Raw genomic sequence first — 17053 nt, 5'->3', positions numbered from 1 at the left:
ATTATTTTCGTTGCTACTTCATAACTGTAATTTTGCTACTTCATAACTGTAATTTTGCTACTGTTCTCTACAGCAGCGGTTCTCAACCTGTGGGTCGCTACCCACAGGTTGAGAACCGCTAGCAGGGTCGCCTAAGACCATTGGAAAACACAGATATTTACATTACAATTCATAACAGTAGCAAAATTACAGTTATGAAGTAGCAACGAAAATAATTTTATGGGTGGGGGTCACCACAACATGAGGAACTGTATTAAAGGGTCACGGCATTAGGAAGGTTGAGAACCACTGACATAGATTAACCTTTAAAATATAATTGAAATAAGCCAGACACAAGAAGACAAATACTGTATTCCATTTTTGGGGGGTATCTCGAACATGCAAATTCAAATAGACAGAAAGTAGGATGAATACAGGCTTCTATAGGTTATGGGAAGGGATAAAAAGACAGTGAATTCTCTTTTGGACACATTGAATTTGAGACACATGCAAAACATTTAAGTTAAGATAGATAACTGACTATATAAATCTTGCTCAGGGGAGAGAGCTAAGTTGGAATGATAAATCTGGAAATCATAAGTACAGAGATAATAGCTGATATCAAAGAAGTGGATGATATTAAATAGTCTAACAAAGAGAATTAAAAGGACAGAACCCACATTTAAGAGATAAACTGAGAAAGAAGAGCCTAAAAGGCAACAGAGAAGGAGCTCCTTCTTGGTAAGGCAAAAGGAGACCTTGGGTTAAAGACAGCCCACAAATATTACTTCTACTCTCCCCCAGAACCTCCCTGAACCAACACCCAAGGTATTTAAAACATAAAAAAATATAAATACACAAGAACAACAAATAGACAATCCTATATAATAAAAAGGTAATATGCAAATTGACCATCACTCCAACACACAAGATGGCCGCCCCCATGTGGACACAAGATGGCCGGCAGGGGAGGGCAGTTGGGGGTGACCAGGCCTGCAGAGGAGGACAGTTAGGGGCGATCAGGCCTGCAGGGGAGGGCAGTTGGGGGCAACCAGGCCAGCAGGGGAGGGCAGTTAGGGGTGACCAGGCCAGCAGGGAAAGGCAGTTGGGGGTGACCAGGCCCGCAGGGGAGGACAGTTAGGGGTGACCAGGCCGGCAGGGGCAATCGGGCCGGCAGGGGAGCAGTTAGGTGTCGATCAGGCTGACAGGGGAGTGGTTAGGGGGTGATCAGGCTGACAGGCAGAAGCAGTTAGGGGCAATGAGGCAGGCAGGCAAGCGGTTGGGAGCCACCAGTCCTGGATTGTGAGAGGGATGTCCGACTGTCATTTAGGCCCGATCCCACTGGGATCGGGCCTAAATGGGCAGTCAGACATCCCTCAAGGGGTCCTAGATTGGAGAGGGTGCAGGCTGGGCTGAGGGACACACACCCCCTGTGCACGAATTTCGTGCACTGGACCTCTAGTGAGACAATAAAATAATTGTAGAAGCTACAAAGCAGATGGATAAGTGATAACTAACTTAGCAAAATCAAGAAAAGTAACTACTAAGCCAGAGAACAAATCCAGAAGCAACCTGATTTGCAGGCCCAAAAGCCGAAGAAATTGTGGGCACCAGGGATTCCTTGATGTGGAGGTAAATGTAGGGCTGAAAACAGGAAGACTGATAAATTTGGTGAAATAAAATAAAAATACTGGATCATACCTCCAAGCCAGCAAACAACTGGTCTACCTCTAGAGACTGTAAAACAACAAGTATCTGGACAGGAACACAGCACACACAGAAAAAGTAGCAATACCATCTTGCAAACAGAAATTAGGTAAATATATGCAAAATAAATGCCAAATGCCAGGACTTCAGTTTTCCGACCCAGTAATCAGAATATTAAGCCAATGGTTTTGAAGATTCTTCCATGGTGAGTCTCCTACCCATGCCAAAAGACCTAAAGACACTGACATTAGGGGTTCCCCAAAGAAAGAGCCCAACTAGGTTAACCCACATAAAACCTGTAATCAACCATAGCCATGTACAGAGAGATTCAAATCAACTCTCAGTGCCCCATTCTTAAATATGAGTGCTCAGCCTAGGATCACTGGACTTCTGAGGGAAGCTTCTAGCAACAAATATAGTGACCAAAGCAGCAAACAGAAAAAAAGCAACTTGGAAGAAATAGAAGCTATGTAAAGATAAAATATTTTTAAACGCTGTCATTAATATCTTCAGAGAGATTACAGAGAGTATTTCATCCACAAACTAAGAACAGAATGCTATGAAAAAGAAACATTCAGGTAGAGGAAAGAGTTCTTCCCTTTCTGCTCTGGCCCGTTTTTCTCAGTGGTTAGAGCATCAGCCTGTAGACCAAATGGTCACATGTTCAATTCCCTGTCAAAAGCACATAGCTGGGTTGCAGGTTCGATCACCAGCCCTGACTGGGACCAGTGTGGGAAGCAACCAATCAATGTGTATCTCTCACAATGATGTTTCTCTCTCTCTCTTCCTCCTTTCCACTCTCCCTAAAAATCAATGGAAAAAAATACCCACAGATGAGAATTAACAACAAAATAAATAAATAAATAAATAAATAAATAAATAAGTTCTTCCCTTTCTCATTTAGTCTCATAGTAACTTATATTTTTAAAAATTAAATGTCAATCCTCTAAAAAATGAATTTAAATAATCTGGTCTAACATTTATGGAGAGGGATAGAAAGGAGCACATTGTAGAACTTTTAAAATTTTTCCTTTGCACAAAGACAATGTACAACTGCAAGTATGCACAAGCATGCAAACATGTAACACTTGCCTATTTTCTTCTGTGATTTCAATTAAACTCTTCTGTAGAAAATGAAGCACTGAAAGGAAAAGAATATAATGACAAAACAGAATTTACAAACTTTGAACTTTAACTTCAGAACAAGAAAATATTTTAAATCACTGTTACCTAAAATGATATCATAGTATAGAAGCAGAAATTTGAAAGAAACATGATATACCTTAGTTATCTGCAGTACTCTACCTACTGCCAAGAACTTAAAGAACCTGTTCCAAAATGACTCATACAAGCAGTCACCTCTCAGAATAAAATAAAATAATAGGACTTACCATTTTTAAGAAGATTATTAACACTTGTTATACCTGTGAGAGAGAAAATTAACACTGGTAAGAAGTTTCAGCACCAAAATTAACATCACTTAAAAACAATGATGTAGTGACTGGTGTTAACCAGGAAAATTACTAGGAAAGAGCTGGCTTACCCAACTTAAAGTTCTCCATACAGGAAGATATATTGTCAATCACTTTCCTATAAGAGTATAGATCAGTAGTATTCAATTCTTCCTGAAGACGAGAAGTAAAACTTTGTATGGCCTCAGTAAGAAAAAATTCAGGTAGGCAATTTAGTGAGCTAGAAAAAGAAGCAAATATTAAAAACCTTGACAACTCAGTAGTATAAGGATATGTGAAGAAGGAGAGGAATCATTACACATGAAGGAATTATTGAACCAGACCTTCACAATACTGCCAGAAAATAACTTAGACTATCCTCAACAGAGTAACCAGAGTGATATTACCAAAACATCATATTATTCCTCTACCTGAAATCACCCAATAATGTCCCACCCAAAGCAATAACCGAAGTGCTTGCAATGACTTATAAGACACTGTTGATCTGGTCCCACCATTACCTCTCATCTTGATCCTTGTTCACTATCTCTAGCCACATGGCCTTCCTTCGTTCCAACAACATGCCAAAGCCTTTGCTCTTGCTATTTCCTCCACCTGGAACAGTTTTCTTCAAATATAACCAATAATCATTCCCTCATCCCTTCTGAGTCAATTTCAAATATCACTCTATCAATAACTGAGCAAAGATATCTAAAGTGACCACTATGTTTTAACTCTAACCCTCATCCCATCCTTGGGTCTCCCTTTCCCTCTTCTCTGCTTTATTTTTCTCCACAGCACTCATACCACCTAATCCTATATATTTTGCTTCTTTATCTTGTGTATTTTCTATCTTCCTCTTAGAATGTAACCTTCATTCTAGACTTATTCACTATATCCCCAAAGCCTAGAACAGCCGTGGGCAAACTACGGCCCGCGGGCTGTATCCGGCCCGTTCGGCTGTTCTATCCAGCCCGCGGAGCCGAAAGAGCGGAGGGTTCTCTTGCTCTCCCCTCCGCTCCTTTACTTTGAATTTATATTAGTTCACACAAACACTCCATCCATGCTTTTGTTCCGGCCCTCCAGTCCAGTTTAAGAACCCATTGTGGCCCTCGAGTCAAAAAGTTTGCCCACCCCTGGCCTAGAAGAATACTTTGACACATAGTAGGTGATCAGTAAAAATTTACTGAATGAATAAATTAAATTAAATTTTACATCAATTAATCTAAATCAAAACCAGTAGGCATTTTTTAAAAATCTGGCTAAACAGTCCTGAAGCTTTTCTAGAAGGAAAAAAAAATAAAAAATGGAAATATTCTGAAAAAGAGCCACTAGAGCAAGCATGTCAAACTCAAAGGCTAACACGGGCCAAATAAACGAGGTATGCAGCCCGCAGACCGCAAGTTTGACATGCTTGCAGTAGAGGGATGACTTGCTCTGACATATAAACTACATTGTCAAACTATAGTAAATAGCCCTAACTGGTTTGGCTCAGTGGATAGAGCATCAGCCTGTGGACTGAAGGGTCCCAGGTTCGATTCTGGTCAAGGGCATGTACCTTGGTTGCAGGTACATCCCCAGTAGGGGGTGTGCAGGAGGCAGCTGATCGATGTTTCTCTCTCATCGATGTTTCTAACTCTCTATCCCTCTCTCTTCCTCTTTGTAAAAAATCAATGAAATATATATATTTTTTAAAACTATAGTAAATAAAAGTGTGGTGTTGCTGTATAAACAAATAATCCCAGTGTAAAACCAAACCAGGGAAAGAATTTTTAATATTGGTTAATTTTGATCAAATTGAACATTTATATGGCCCAATTCCCTTCCTTTTTCTCCTTACCTTGCCAAGACTTTCTTCAAGGGATTCTTTATACTCAAAGAAAGATAAATGCCTGCTAAAATATCCAGGCAACTTCTAATAGTGGGATCACACATGCCATTTTTATCTGCCTTCTCCAGTAAAGGCACAATCTATAATCCAAAAAATTCAAAGTCATAGTAATTTTTTAAAATATCAAGCATAACAAAGTAACATGGATTCAACTACTCTTTTAATTCTCAATTATAATGTGAAACTAGAGGCCCAGTGCACAAATTCGTGCACGGGTGGAGTCCGGCTGGCCTACCCCTATTGGGGCCGATCGATCAGATGGGCTGGCCAGCCAGCCGGGGGGAGGGGACATGGGAGGTTGGCTGGCCAGCCCCACCCCTGTTCAGGGTGGGGGTGGGCCCATCGGGGGTGACTGGGGCCAGGGCCAGCCGGGGGAGGGGCTGCGGGTGGTTGGCCAGCCGGCCCAACCCCCTGGTCGAACTCCCAGTCTAACTCCTAGTGGAGGGGACAATTTACATATTAGCCTTTTATTATATAGGATATTTTCTACTCTACACTGTTAAGGACACTGATTTAAACACCTATTTCAGTATTTATTAACCTTATTAAGATGCCCCCAACTCCTACTTTATTAACATTTATTAACATTAATGTTAACTCCCAATAACATTTATTTTACATGCCCCCAACTCCCTCCCACTTTACCCTCCAGACCCACCTCTATTGAGAATTAAAGACCTGTCAATGGCTTAAGGTGCTGGAATTCTGTAGCACAATTGAAAACCAATAATGCATTTAATTGCTTTCCAAAAAAATATTATGCAAGTTCAAATGGTAAATCCTAATATTGAAATATGAGTAAGGACAGTCTTTACATTTTAAATTAACTTTTTAATGTGCCTGCTAAACAAGTTTTGAAGATTCTGATTAACAGAAATCATTTTCTAAAAATTTATCACCACAAAAGGTATGTACAGTTTTCATATTATCCTATCTACTTACAGCTCCAATGGTGATAGAAGCCTGAGTATGGCTTCTGTTGCTACTTTGAATAAAAAGACATACAATAAACAGAAAGAAAAACCTATTATTTAATATTACATTGATATTAAATAATCAGGACTCAAAACTTTTCAATTAATTTTAAAAGTCCATAACATGCATCCATGAATATCAATTCCGCCTTACCTGTTTAATGTAACGGATTTGTGACACTCCATCGGTGAGTTGTACACAATGTAACAGCAAAGAAGCTAGATTTTCTCTTTCCACATCAGCCAAAGCTATGTAACATACACACAAAAAATTTCTTTGGTGATTTAACAGTATATGGATATGAGTTTGCCTTTGTTATGCATTCTATAAAATTTAAGTATTTATAAACCCAAAACACCAGGCAGAACTTAGCCTAAAACAGAATTTTAGGAAAACCATTTTACATCAAAAACTGAATATAAAGAACATGGAAAATATAAATAGCAAGTCTGCACATTAGGTGATATGAAGTCCCAGACATAAAATACTCTATTTGCAACCTAGAAAAGAAATAGTCAGAAATCACTTACTTCTCAAAGTTTCAAGGTCCTGATGACAAATGGTCAATGCTGTAACTTGTATTTCTTTCTTCTTCTTTACCACCATTTTGAAAGAAAGGAGTCACTGCACAAAAGAAGAGTTTAAGGCATTGTCCTAATGCAGTTCCTGAACCTTAGCACCATGGACATGTTAGGTCAGATAACTTTTTGCTGTGGGGTTGTTGTCCTGTGCACTGTAGGATGATTAACACATCCCTGGCCTGTACCGGTAGCATCTTCCTCACACCAAGTTGTGACAACCAAAAAATATCTCCTGTTATTGCCTCATGATTCCCTGGGGAGCAAAGCTGCTATCGGTTGAGAACCACTGGTCTAACGATTTCTGCTTTGAAAAAGAAAAACTTTTTTTAAGCTCAAGAAGAGTTTATTATTGTGTACAGTTAATTTTACCTCCTATAAGCCAGTCTTTGTATATTAAAATACAGCAAGCCTTCACTTTAACAATAACAAAAGAAACTAGCATGGTTTTCCAAAAATAAAGTGTATCTAACTAACCTCAGTAACTTCTTAGACTAACAGATCAGGAGACATCATAATACACTGTATCCTGATTTGTGCAAAGTATTTAATAAAGAAAAATTTGCATACTGTCCTTGTGAGTTTGCTTTTAGTGAACAAACAGAGTTTATTTTAGTTTCTAGGGTTCATCATGGACTGAACAAATGTACTTGAAAAATACACAATAATCATACCATGCCATCTGGAGAGAAGTCACTAGGGAAATGCCACACAGGGCTCTTTTCCTGGTGCAGTTAACATTTTTAGCAATCTATACGATGCAGACATCAGAGGACATAACATAGTGAATTTATAAAAGAATGTAATGTTAATTTATAAAAGATACAAAGCTAGGAGGACATGTTGGATGATGGGATCAGGATTAAAAAACAGCCCAATGAACTAGAATAACTTTACCAAGATGAACTAGAAATAAATGTAAACTGCTGCATTTAGATTAGAAAAACATAATATAGAAATGCAGAATGAGGGTGCAGGAGGAGGTGAAATGTGACTTGAAACAGTTCAATATGTTGTTTGAAACAGCTCAATGTGAGCCAACAGCACAATATGACTGCTAAAAAGCACATTAGAAGTCAGGTGGATTAAGGGAGTGCGTGATCCCTTGGTCATCCCACAAGTCAGGTGACATGTAGAGCATCAGGTGCAGTGATGGTGGCCCCATCTTAAAGATCCATAATAAATAATGGAGCTTCCAAAGACCAACCAGACTTCTGAAGGGCCTAGAAAGCACCGCCTTCAGAGAAGAGCTTAGTTAACCAAAGGTGATCTGGAGAAAAGAGGACAGGACAAGTGTCTTAAATGGCTCCTGGACTGGTTAGGAGAAAAGGGGTGTAGATGTCTTTTGTTATAGATCAGAAAAAGTACAAGCTTCAGGGAGGCAAATTCCAGCTCAATTCAAAGGAAGACCTCCATGTTCCAAGTATGGAATGGGCTGCCTTTTCAACAGAGAATTCCCAAAACTGGGAATGTCCCTTTTCATTTGGACTCCTGTTATAGCCTCCAAACTGGTCTCCTCACTTCTACCCTTGCTTCTGAAAATTCCATTCTCTTCACAATCGTCCAACCAATCGTTTTTAAAAAATCAAATCTAATCTAATTACTCTCTCCGGCTTTCCAAAGGCTTCCAATTACACATAGAATAAAATCCAAACTTGAAATTTTGGCCTTCAACGACCTACATATCTGGTCCTGACTTTCCCTACACTTCAAGTTAATCTTCCTTTCACCATCTCAGGGGCTCAGCTCTTCCTGCTACTCTTATTCCTACCTAAGGGGCTTTGCATGTCCTGATACCTCTGCCTGTTAATGCTCATTCCACCAGATCCTTGTAAGGCTACTCCTTCAGGTCTCTTCTAGAATAACCCCTCCTAAGAGAACTCTTCTGTGACCATTCTATCTAAAATGGCACCATTCCTGCCCCTGGTTGGATAGCTCAGTTGTTTAGAACATCGTCCGATACTCCAAGGTTGTGGGTTTGATCTCTGATCAGGGCACATACAAGAAGCAACCAATGAATGCATATGTAAGTGGAACAACAAATTGATGTCTCTCTGTCTGTCTGTCTGTCTCTCTCTCTCTCTAAAAATTAATTTTTAAAAAGTGTTTAAAGCTCTAGCCAGTTTGGCTCAGTGGATAGAGCATCGGCCTGTGGACTGAAGGGTCCTGGGTTCAGTTCCGGTCAAGGGCACATGCCTGGGTTGTGGACTCCCTGGTGGGGGGCATGGAGGAGGCAGCCGATCAATGCTTCTCTCTCATCATTGATGCTTCTCTCTCCCTCTCTGTCATCTCCGAAATCAATAAAAATATGTTTTTAAAAAAAGGTGTTTAAAAATAAATAAAATGCCACCATTCCTACTCACACACAATTTCCATTACTTTTTCTTCATAGCACTTACTACTACCTGAAATTACACTGACTGGATTATTTGTATATTGTCTGTGCTCCGTAGTAGTAAACTTCATGAAAGCAGCAACTTTGTCCACTGTTTTAATTCTCAATTCCTAAAACAGTACCTGGTGCATATTAGGGTGCTTGATAAATATTAGGTAAAAACATGTGAATTAATTAACAGCGATTTATCAGAGATGTTCTAGAAGTGATGAATGCCTTTAACGGCAGAAAGGTGGACTACCTAGTATCTAAAGTATATTCTACATATAAGTGACAAGCTAGTCCTACACTAATGAACTATGGTCCATTTGCAAAAGAAGATATCAATATAGCAATGGCATGTAAAAAGCCACTTAACAGAAAATAGTAATAAAAATGGAGATCATTGGTCAAAGTTTAGAAGGGACAGAGACAAATAACTGGGGAGACTATTCTCTGGTAAATGGGGAGCAAGTGTGCAGCAGGATTTGATCTTGGAAACTTCGAGACTATACAGAAAAAAAGCGACGTGCTTATGCGTGCTCAATGGATGCCTACACGTTTGTCCGGATGAACGGGCCTCCCGCGTAGGAAAAACCCCACGTCCACCGTAAGGCACTGCTTAAGCGGCCAGAAGATGCTCAGCAAATTATACTCCTGCTGGGTTCCCGTGGCAGCTTCCCTTTTCAACGCTCCTTCACTCCCATCTACATCTTCCTGGCTGACTCCCACAAACATTCTCTAGGCAATTTTCGAACCGTGTGGAATCCGTGGAATGACAGGTGAAAAAATATATATATATATATTGGTTAAAATGCTGTCTCCCAGGAAACCTAAGCGACCAGCAGTTTCACGACACCATATTCTCGCGATGCTAAAGAACGGGAATTGATGTCAGTCACCTGGTGGCCCCTAAACCAGCGATGGAGAGTCACGCGCAACTGCGGGTCTGGTAGACAGGACGCGTGAGAGCCAAACCTCGTGCCCGTGGGCGTCGGAGAAGAGTCGCCTCCGCCTAGATGAGTCCCGGAAGCTCGTATAGTTCTACGGTGTTTCGGTGGCTCTCAACGTGGTCTGTCCACTACCGGGTCGCGGCGACGGGAGGGAAGCTGGAGGACCTGTAGGAGGAGTCATCGCGAGAATTGAGCTCATGGAATCCTCCAATCAGGAGTCCGGAAAGGTCGTGATGTCACCGGGGAGCGGATGTCAGAGTGGGGATCTCCGACTTTTAAGAGTGCGCGGTACCTTACCTCGGGGGCTGGGACTAGCCAAGCAGGTTGGAATCCGGCCCACCTCAATCCCCATAGGGCAGCTTCGACAGTGGTTCCCCCCCGCCCACATCCCAAGTGGTGGGAAACACCTTTTCCTTCACGCGGACACTCCACCCTTCTCCCACTCGGCTTGCTCAACGCAGAGAGGGGGAGAAAACTGCCTCCACGAGGAGCCTAACAACGTTAAAGCCTGCAAGGCGCCGCGGCCAGCTGCTCCCTCAGCCTTAGGAGGATCCCTCTCGTGAACTGCACCCGTTCACCCCTTCCCCCACCCCACGGGATCTAGCACACAACATTCCCCAGCGGCCCTCCAGGTCCCAAAAAGGAGTTCTTACCATTTGCAACAGCATGGATGGAACTGGAGAGCATTATGCTAAGTGAAATAAGTCAGTCAGAGAAAGATATTACATGATCTCACTCATTTATGGAATATAATGAACAACATAAACTGATGAACAAAAACAGATCCAGAGACACAGAAACATTGATCAGACCATCAAACCTCAGAGGGAAGGTAGGGGAGGGTGGGGGTAAGGGGGAGAGATCAACGGAAGGACTTGTATGCATGCATGTAAGCCTAACCAATGGACACAGACACCAGGGGGGTGAGGGCATGAGTGGGTGGGGGCGGGTAATGGGGGAATAAGGACACATATGTAACACCTTAATAAAGAAATTTTAAAATAAAAGAATTAGAAAAAAAAAAAAACCTGCAAGAGTAGGTAGGGGGTGGGGCAGGATTTGAACTGCAGCCAGAATAAGAATTTTGACGAAAATTAGAAGTATTGAATGAGCTAACGTACGCCAAAGTGTATTGATTCATTCAGCAAATAGATAAGTGCTATTGTCTGAGTGTTGCCAGACGCTTGCCTTGAAAGTTACCCACTATTTAGAATGCATATTTTACACAGACCTTTAATAATAAATACAAAAAATAGGTGCCAAGCACTACCCTAGGAGCTGGGATGGGGGAAAGATCTGGAACAAAGCTGATGCTTTGTTCAAATGCAATTAATTTGCAAAACAACTGAGAAACATTACAGTTCCCCCAAACCTTTAGTCACATTGATGATCTTAAATTTTTATTATTTCCTGAATTTTCTTTCACCTCTTGTTTTTCTTTGTAGATTTGCCACATTTGTATGTATCACTATAGAATACCTTATTTTGTTTGATTTTGAGCTTTTTTTCATGGAATCGTTTTCTCTGGAACTTCCTTCAGAATTACTTTTGGCATTCATCCACATAAAAGCAAGCCTCTGTATTTCTTTCATTTGCTGTTACCTAGTATTCCATTGCTTAATATCCCACATTCATGTATCCATTCCTCTCCTTTGGAGATTTGGATTGTTGATGAATGTGTGCAGAACTTTCTCTACAGCATTGTTTTTATAATATATATTTTTTTTTTAACCAGGACAGATAGTAAGAAATACATTGAGCCAGACCAGCATGGCTCAGAGGTTGAGCCTGGATCTATGAACCAAGAGGTCAAGGTTAGATTACCCGTCAGGCACATGCCTGGGTTATGGGCTCAGTTCCTAGTAAGGGGCATGTGAGGCAGCCAATCAATGAGTCTCTTTCATCATTTGATGTTTCCGTTTCTCTCCCCCTCTCCCTTCCTCTCTGAAATAAATAAAAATATATTTAAAAGAAAAAAAAATACATTATACCTTGGACCAAGTACACATAAATATTTGCATATATACAGCTATTTTGTTTTGGGAGAGTCAGCAAAATTATGCTCCAGAAACCGGTACTGTCTTTGTCAGCAAATTATTTAGTACAGGTTCACTGTGGGAATTTTAATAATTTCACAAGCCAAATATCATACAAAATAATATCTCTTAATAAACCAATTTAAAAAATAACATACTCCAAATAAATGACAGGTTAATCACACTATTGATCCAGACAAGGGAAGATGAAGGGAAAATGTCCACATTTAATATGAGGTGTACCTTTTATGAGGTAGCACTACAGGAAAGAAGGCAACCAACCAAGAGCTGATCTCAAGCTGTCAGTGCAAAAGTACTGCACTCGGTGGCTAAAGAAAGACTCCCCAGAGATGTCGTGTGATCATCTTATTTGGTACCAGGGACTTCACAGCTGTGATTAAGGATTTTGAGATGAGATTATCTTGATATATCCAGATAGGCCCAAATACAAGGGGGCAATTTGGAAGTTAGACTGCAGTCCCTTATTTTGGGTTGGATCACTGGGTGCCTGGCACAGTCCACACTTTTAACCAGATTTGAACAGAAGAAGAATGGCCACTTGGCCAAAGTGAACGTGTATGAAGTGGTAGGTTTCGTGTGTCCCATGGTTGCCGAAGCTCCTCCCCTCGATACAGTGCCTGGTGAGGTCAGACTCCACTAGTTGGGCTGCAGTTGTATTTCTCCAGCACCTGAGTAGCAAGCTGCCTGCACATCCTCGACACGTACACATTTTTTATCACAGCCTTTCAGTCACCCGTGGTTCTGGTGGGTCACGGGCCAGCTATGGTCTCTTGGGGTGAGGGTACTATGGCTCAGGCCAAGTGGGAGCTGCCTCTGCTACTGTAGCCCAGGTGCTTATAAGCCTGGACCAAACCTTCTTGGTCCTCTTCCTACTTTGGACAGTGGTGTGGGAATGGGAAAATTCCAGCAGTGAAATGACCATCCCACAGCAGGGAGAAATTCGTCCAAACTCAGCTACTTATTCCTGCTCTCAGCACAGATAAGCAAGAAAGGCAGGAGTTGAGTATTCTTGGAAGAAATACTGTATTGTCTGCACCCCAGCATGCAGGAAAACTTTGTGCTGTTCCAGGAGTAGGAATAAACTTCAGAGGGCCTTAGACTGGAGTGCACATGTGTCAGGACATTCTCCTTTGAGACAATCATTCACACTAGTCCCTTAGGTAAAGTTCCTATAGGACTCTATCCTTGTCCCACACCCAGAGCTGGCCTGAACTTGGTCAGAGCCACATGTGGTCCCTCCTCTTAACCCCAGTGACCTTCATTTACTCCTCTCAACAGACCTGTGAATCATATAGGACTGGGAGTCTCATTTTATTGATGAAACATGGTCAAATGGGACAAATGGCCAGTGTGCAGTGGTTCTGATGCTTAGTCCAAGGCTCTTTCCATTATATTCCAAACTCCTCTTTTTATATGCAAATGAGGACAAGCATATGGTGACACTTTCCTACAAAATGAAATGATGCCATAATTACAAAGAGTTTAGGAATTAATGGTACTAAATGGGTTTAATGTTAAATTCTGAAGTAGGTGGCCTAGGGTCAGATTTTCCAAGTGTCACCTCTGCCATCTGGTGGTCAAGTGACAATATAACTAAAACAACTGGGTACTGATACTGTCATCTTATAAAAGTTACGCATGACCCCGAGGTAGGGTGAATGATTTGAATATGAGGCTCTGACTTTTAGGTCCTGAGATGACAAAATAAAACGTTAAATATACAAATAAAGGTCAGAGGTTTTTCACAATTATTACTGCTCAGGATGAGGAACCTCATAGTTTACAATGGAAGAGTCCCTTCATCCATTTATTCAACAAGTATTTATTAAACATTGTCTTAAATTGGTTCCCCAGGAAGCAGATTCTAGGCAGAGATTTGCGTGAGGGAGGGCTACTGGAGAGCACCCTTGAGAACAACCCTTGTAAGGGATTGAGGGAAGCAACTGGTCAGAAAGGTTAGAGCTGGGATGAATATGTCACAGAGGCTTTAGCCAATCCTACTGGGAGCTCTGGAGTTGACTTGGAAGGGACAGAACCTCTGTCCTGCATCAACGAGTTATTGGATCAGACAGTAAGCTCTAACAGCTGACACTAACAGCATCTGGGGGAATGAGTGCCTTGGTCTTAAAGGGGGTGAGGGGGCGGGGATCGGGCAACACATCACAGCATCCAGTACAGACCCCTGCTATGTTCTGGGCCCTGTGCCATAGTCTAAGGATACAATGTTGAACAAAACAACATCTAAGTTTTCAAAGTTACCCAGGGGTGCAGAGTTGAAGAATCGACAAACCAACAAATGTTTTAAAAACCAGGAAATAGCCCCAGCTGGTTTGGCTCAGTGGATAGAGCATCAGCCCTCTGACTGAAAAAGGGTCCTGGGTTCGATTCTGGTCAAGGGCATGTACCTGGGATGCGGCTCGATCCCCAATAGGGGGCGAACAGGAGGCAGCTGATCGATGTTTCTCTCTCATGGATGTTTCTCTCTATCCCTCTCCCTTCCTCTTTGTAAAAATCAATAAAATATATTTTAAAAAACACACAAAAAAAAAGGAAACAGAAAATTATAGCTAGAAAGTACTTTCATAAGCTTAAACAACAAAGAAAAATCCATGCCTTTTATTTTTTTAAATATATTTTTATTGATTTCAGAGAGGAAGGGAGAGATAGAAACATCAATGATGAAAGAGAATCATTGATTGGCTGCCTCCTGCACACCCCCCACTGGGGATGGAGCCCGCAACCTGGGCATATGTCCTGACTGGGAATCGAACCGGTGACCTCTTGGATCCTGGGTCGATGCTCAACCACTGAGCTACACCCAGCTGGGCCATGCCTTTTATTGATGGCAATTAAGAAGGCTGAAAATATTTGGGGTGAAAAGTGAGTTCACTCTCTGCTGGTATAAAATTGAAGAAGAAGAAAAGCCATCCAGAAACAGTTCTGGAGAAACTTGCCTGTGAAATACAACCAAAGCAGTAGGAGATCACCCCTGTGTTCACCTGTGAGGTACTGTGGATCCCTTCAGCTCTCCCAAGAACAGGTGATGTGGCTTTACCTCTATCCTGGGATCTACACGTGTTCTCAGCTATTGGGATGGAGGGCGGCCTATAGGCAGGGGCATGCTGGATGCTGGTCTTTGATTGTGTTCCCCAGACATAGCATATTGGTACAATCATGCAGAGCATCTCCTTGGTGCTTGGCAGGGTGGGGCAGGGTGGTCTTGATGCTGATTCTGCTCCTGGCCATTTGGTGCCCACAATCCAATCCCATTGTCCCAGCCCTTTCCTCCTGCACATTTGCTTGTCTCTCCTCTTTCTCCACCTGTGGAATCTTTATTTCATCTCAGAGAGAAGTACTTGGATTTGCCTGTTACCCCAGCCTGCTACTTATGACAATGAACTCTATACCTTGAGCCTTTAGGGCAGGGGTCCTCAAACTACGGCCCGCGGGCCACATGCGGCCCACCGAGGACATTTATCCAGCCTGCCGGGTGCTGCTGCCTGTCCTGCTTAGCAGCCGTCTCGTCCTGGGCCCACAGTGCACATAGGAATTTGTTCATAGTTTTTTTTTTAAACTATAGTCCGGCCCTCCAACGGTCTGAGGGACAGTGAACTGGCCCCCTGTTTAAAAAGTTTGAGGACCCCTGCTTTAGGGCTTACATATTTGAAATGCACAAAACTTTCTCTACCACAAATTTCAGAAAAATCATGTAGGACTTAAAAAGCCCAAAATTGCCTTTCTTGCCCCCTGGTTTAACTGTGGTGTCCATTCTGAGGCAGGAGAGATGGAATTGTGCTACAGGTTTGGGTGGGGCAGAGGACCATCATGGAAGTACCTGTTGACAGTCCTAAAATCTCTTCACAGCTTCAGATGCTGGCCTTCAAACGAACGTCTCCATTTGGATGTCCTTCTTCAAACTCAACCTCTTTTTGCCTTGCTTCTACCTAACTAGAGTTTCCTTCTGAATTTTCTATCCCAATTGGTGACCTGAGCAAGCGAAAACTCTGAGAGTTTTTCCCTCCAACTCCACTTCCAGCTGACTAATCATCAAGTTCAAGATAGCCCCCTATTTGCTGTTGCTACCCCCATTTCAAGACACTGTTAACAACCTCCTGACTTGTCCCTATAGAGCAGAGTTTCTTGCCCTCAGCAATACTGACATTTTGGGCCTGATAGATAATTCCTTGTTGTGGGTGCTGTCCTGTGCCTTGTAGGATGTTTAATAGCATCCTGGCCACCATCCACTAGATGTCAGTAGCACTCCTTAGTCGTGACAATCACAAATGTCTCCAGAACAGTACTGTGTTGAGCCACATGGGGACCTGAAGCAGAAGGGAAAATGTGTGCCCTATATACACTTATCAAAATGTCCTCTCATATTTTGAACCAAGTGTAAAAGTTAATGAAAGTTCCACAACAACAACAAAAAGACTGAATTCACTCCATGCTGATGTAAAATTTGAAGGAGAAAAAAAGACACCCATAAGCCATTCCAGAGAAACTTTGCAGGGCCCAATACAAAATGAAAATACAGGGCTCCTTCTTCAAAAATTATGAAGAATTTCAAGACAGTGACAGGAGGGCATTAAACTTAAGTATGGGGCCCTTCTAATCATGGGATCCTTTGGAGTGGGGACCCCATTTAACTGCATGGGTCTCACACCCATGAAGCTAGCCCTGAACCCCACATTACCCAATCTGTGTGATAGGAAATGGGACAGCTTTGTAGGCCTTGGGAACCTTACGCTGATTGGAAACAACTGTTCTCATTGCACAATAACACAGAGTCTTCAAACAAACAACATTGTGAATTTTTGGCATTAACTTTGATTTTTAAAAATCTTTCATTAAACACTGTTTATCTTGATTACTGAGGATTTTAACACCCTCTTAAGTTTTTGCACCCAAGGTGAGTTCCTCCCCAATCTGCGCCCCACTCCAGGCTTTTCAAATGTTCCCTGCTGATGTAGAGCAGTGGTTCCCAAATTTTGGCCTGTATCACAATCACTTGGAGGGCTTTTATAAGAGACTGTGTGACTCTTAACACAAATCTGCTGTCATCATCTTTAGAAACCTTCTTTAATCCCC

The 17053-nt window shown here is 41.9% G+C and overlaps 1 protein-coding gene across 1 annotated transcript in view; it reads right to left on the bottom strand.

The window, feature by feature from the left end:
• THADA (THADA armadillo repeat containing) overlaps window positions 1-10099 on the bottom strand; it is a 316640-nt gene extending 306541 nt beyond the window's left edge. The window contains exons 1-7 of the mRNA XM_080685255.1: window positions 9858-10099; window positions 6534-6627; window positions 6157-6251; window positions 4978-5108; window positions 3230-3378; window positions 3078-3110; window positions 2779-2827 (exon numbers count right to left, since the gene is read on the bottom strand). Of these exons, the coding sequence (XP_080541381.1) occupies window positions 2779-2827; window positions 3078-3110; window positions 3230-3378; window positions 4978-5108; window positions 6157-6251; window positions 6534-6609 (533 nt within the window). The 5' untranslated portion in view covers window positions 6610-6627; window positions 9858-10099. The remainder of the gene's footprint in view (window positions 1-2778; window positions 2828-3077; window positions 3111-3229; window positions 3379-4977; window positions 5109-6156; window positions 6252-6533; window positions 6628-9857) is intronic.
• Between the last annotated feature and the right edge of the window lie 6954 nt (window positions 10100-17053).

Source organism: Plecotus auritus, assembly GCF_963455305.1.
Source record: "Plecotus auritus genome assembly, chromosome: 8".
NCBI lineage: Eukaryota > Metazoa > Chordata > Mammalia > Chiroptera > Vespertilionidae > Plecotus > Plecotus auritus.
This window is presented reverse-complemented; position numbering and strand designations above follow the sequence as displayed.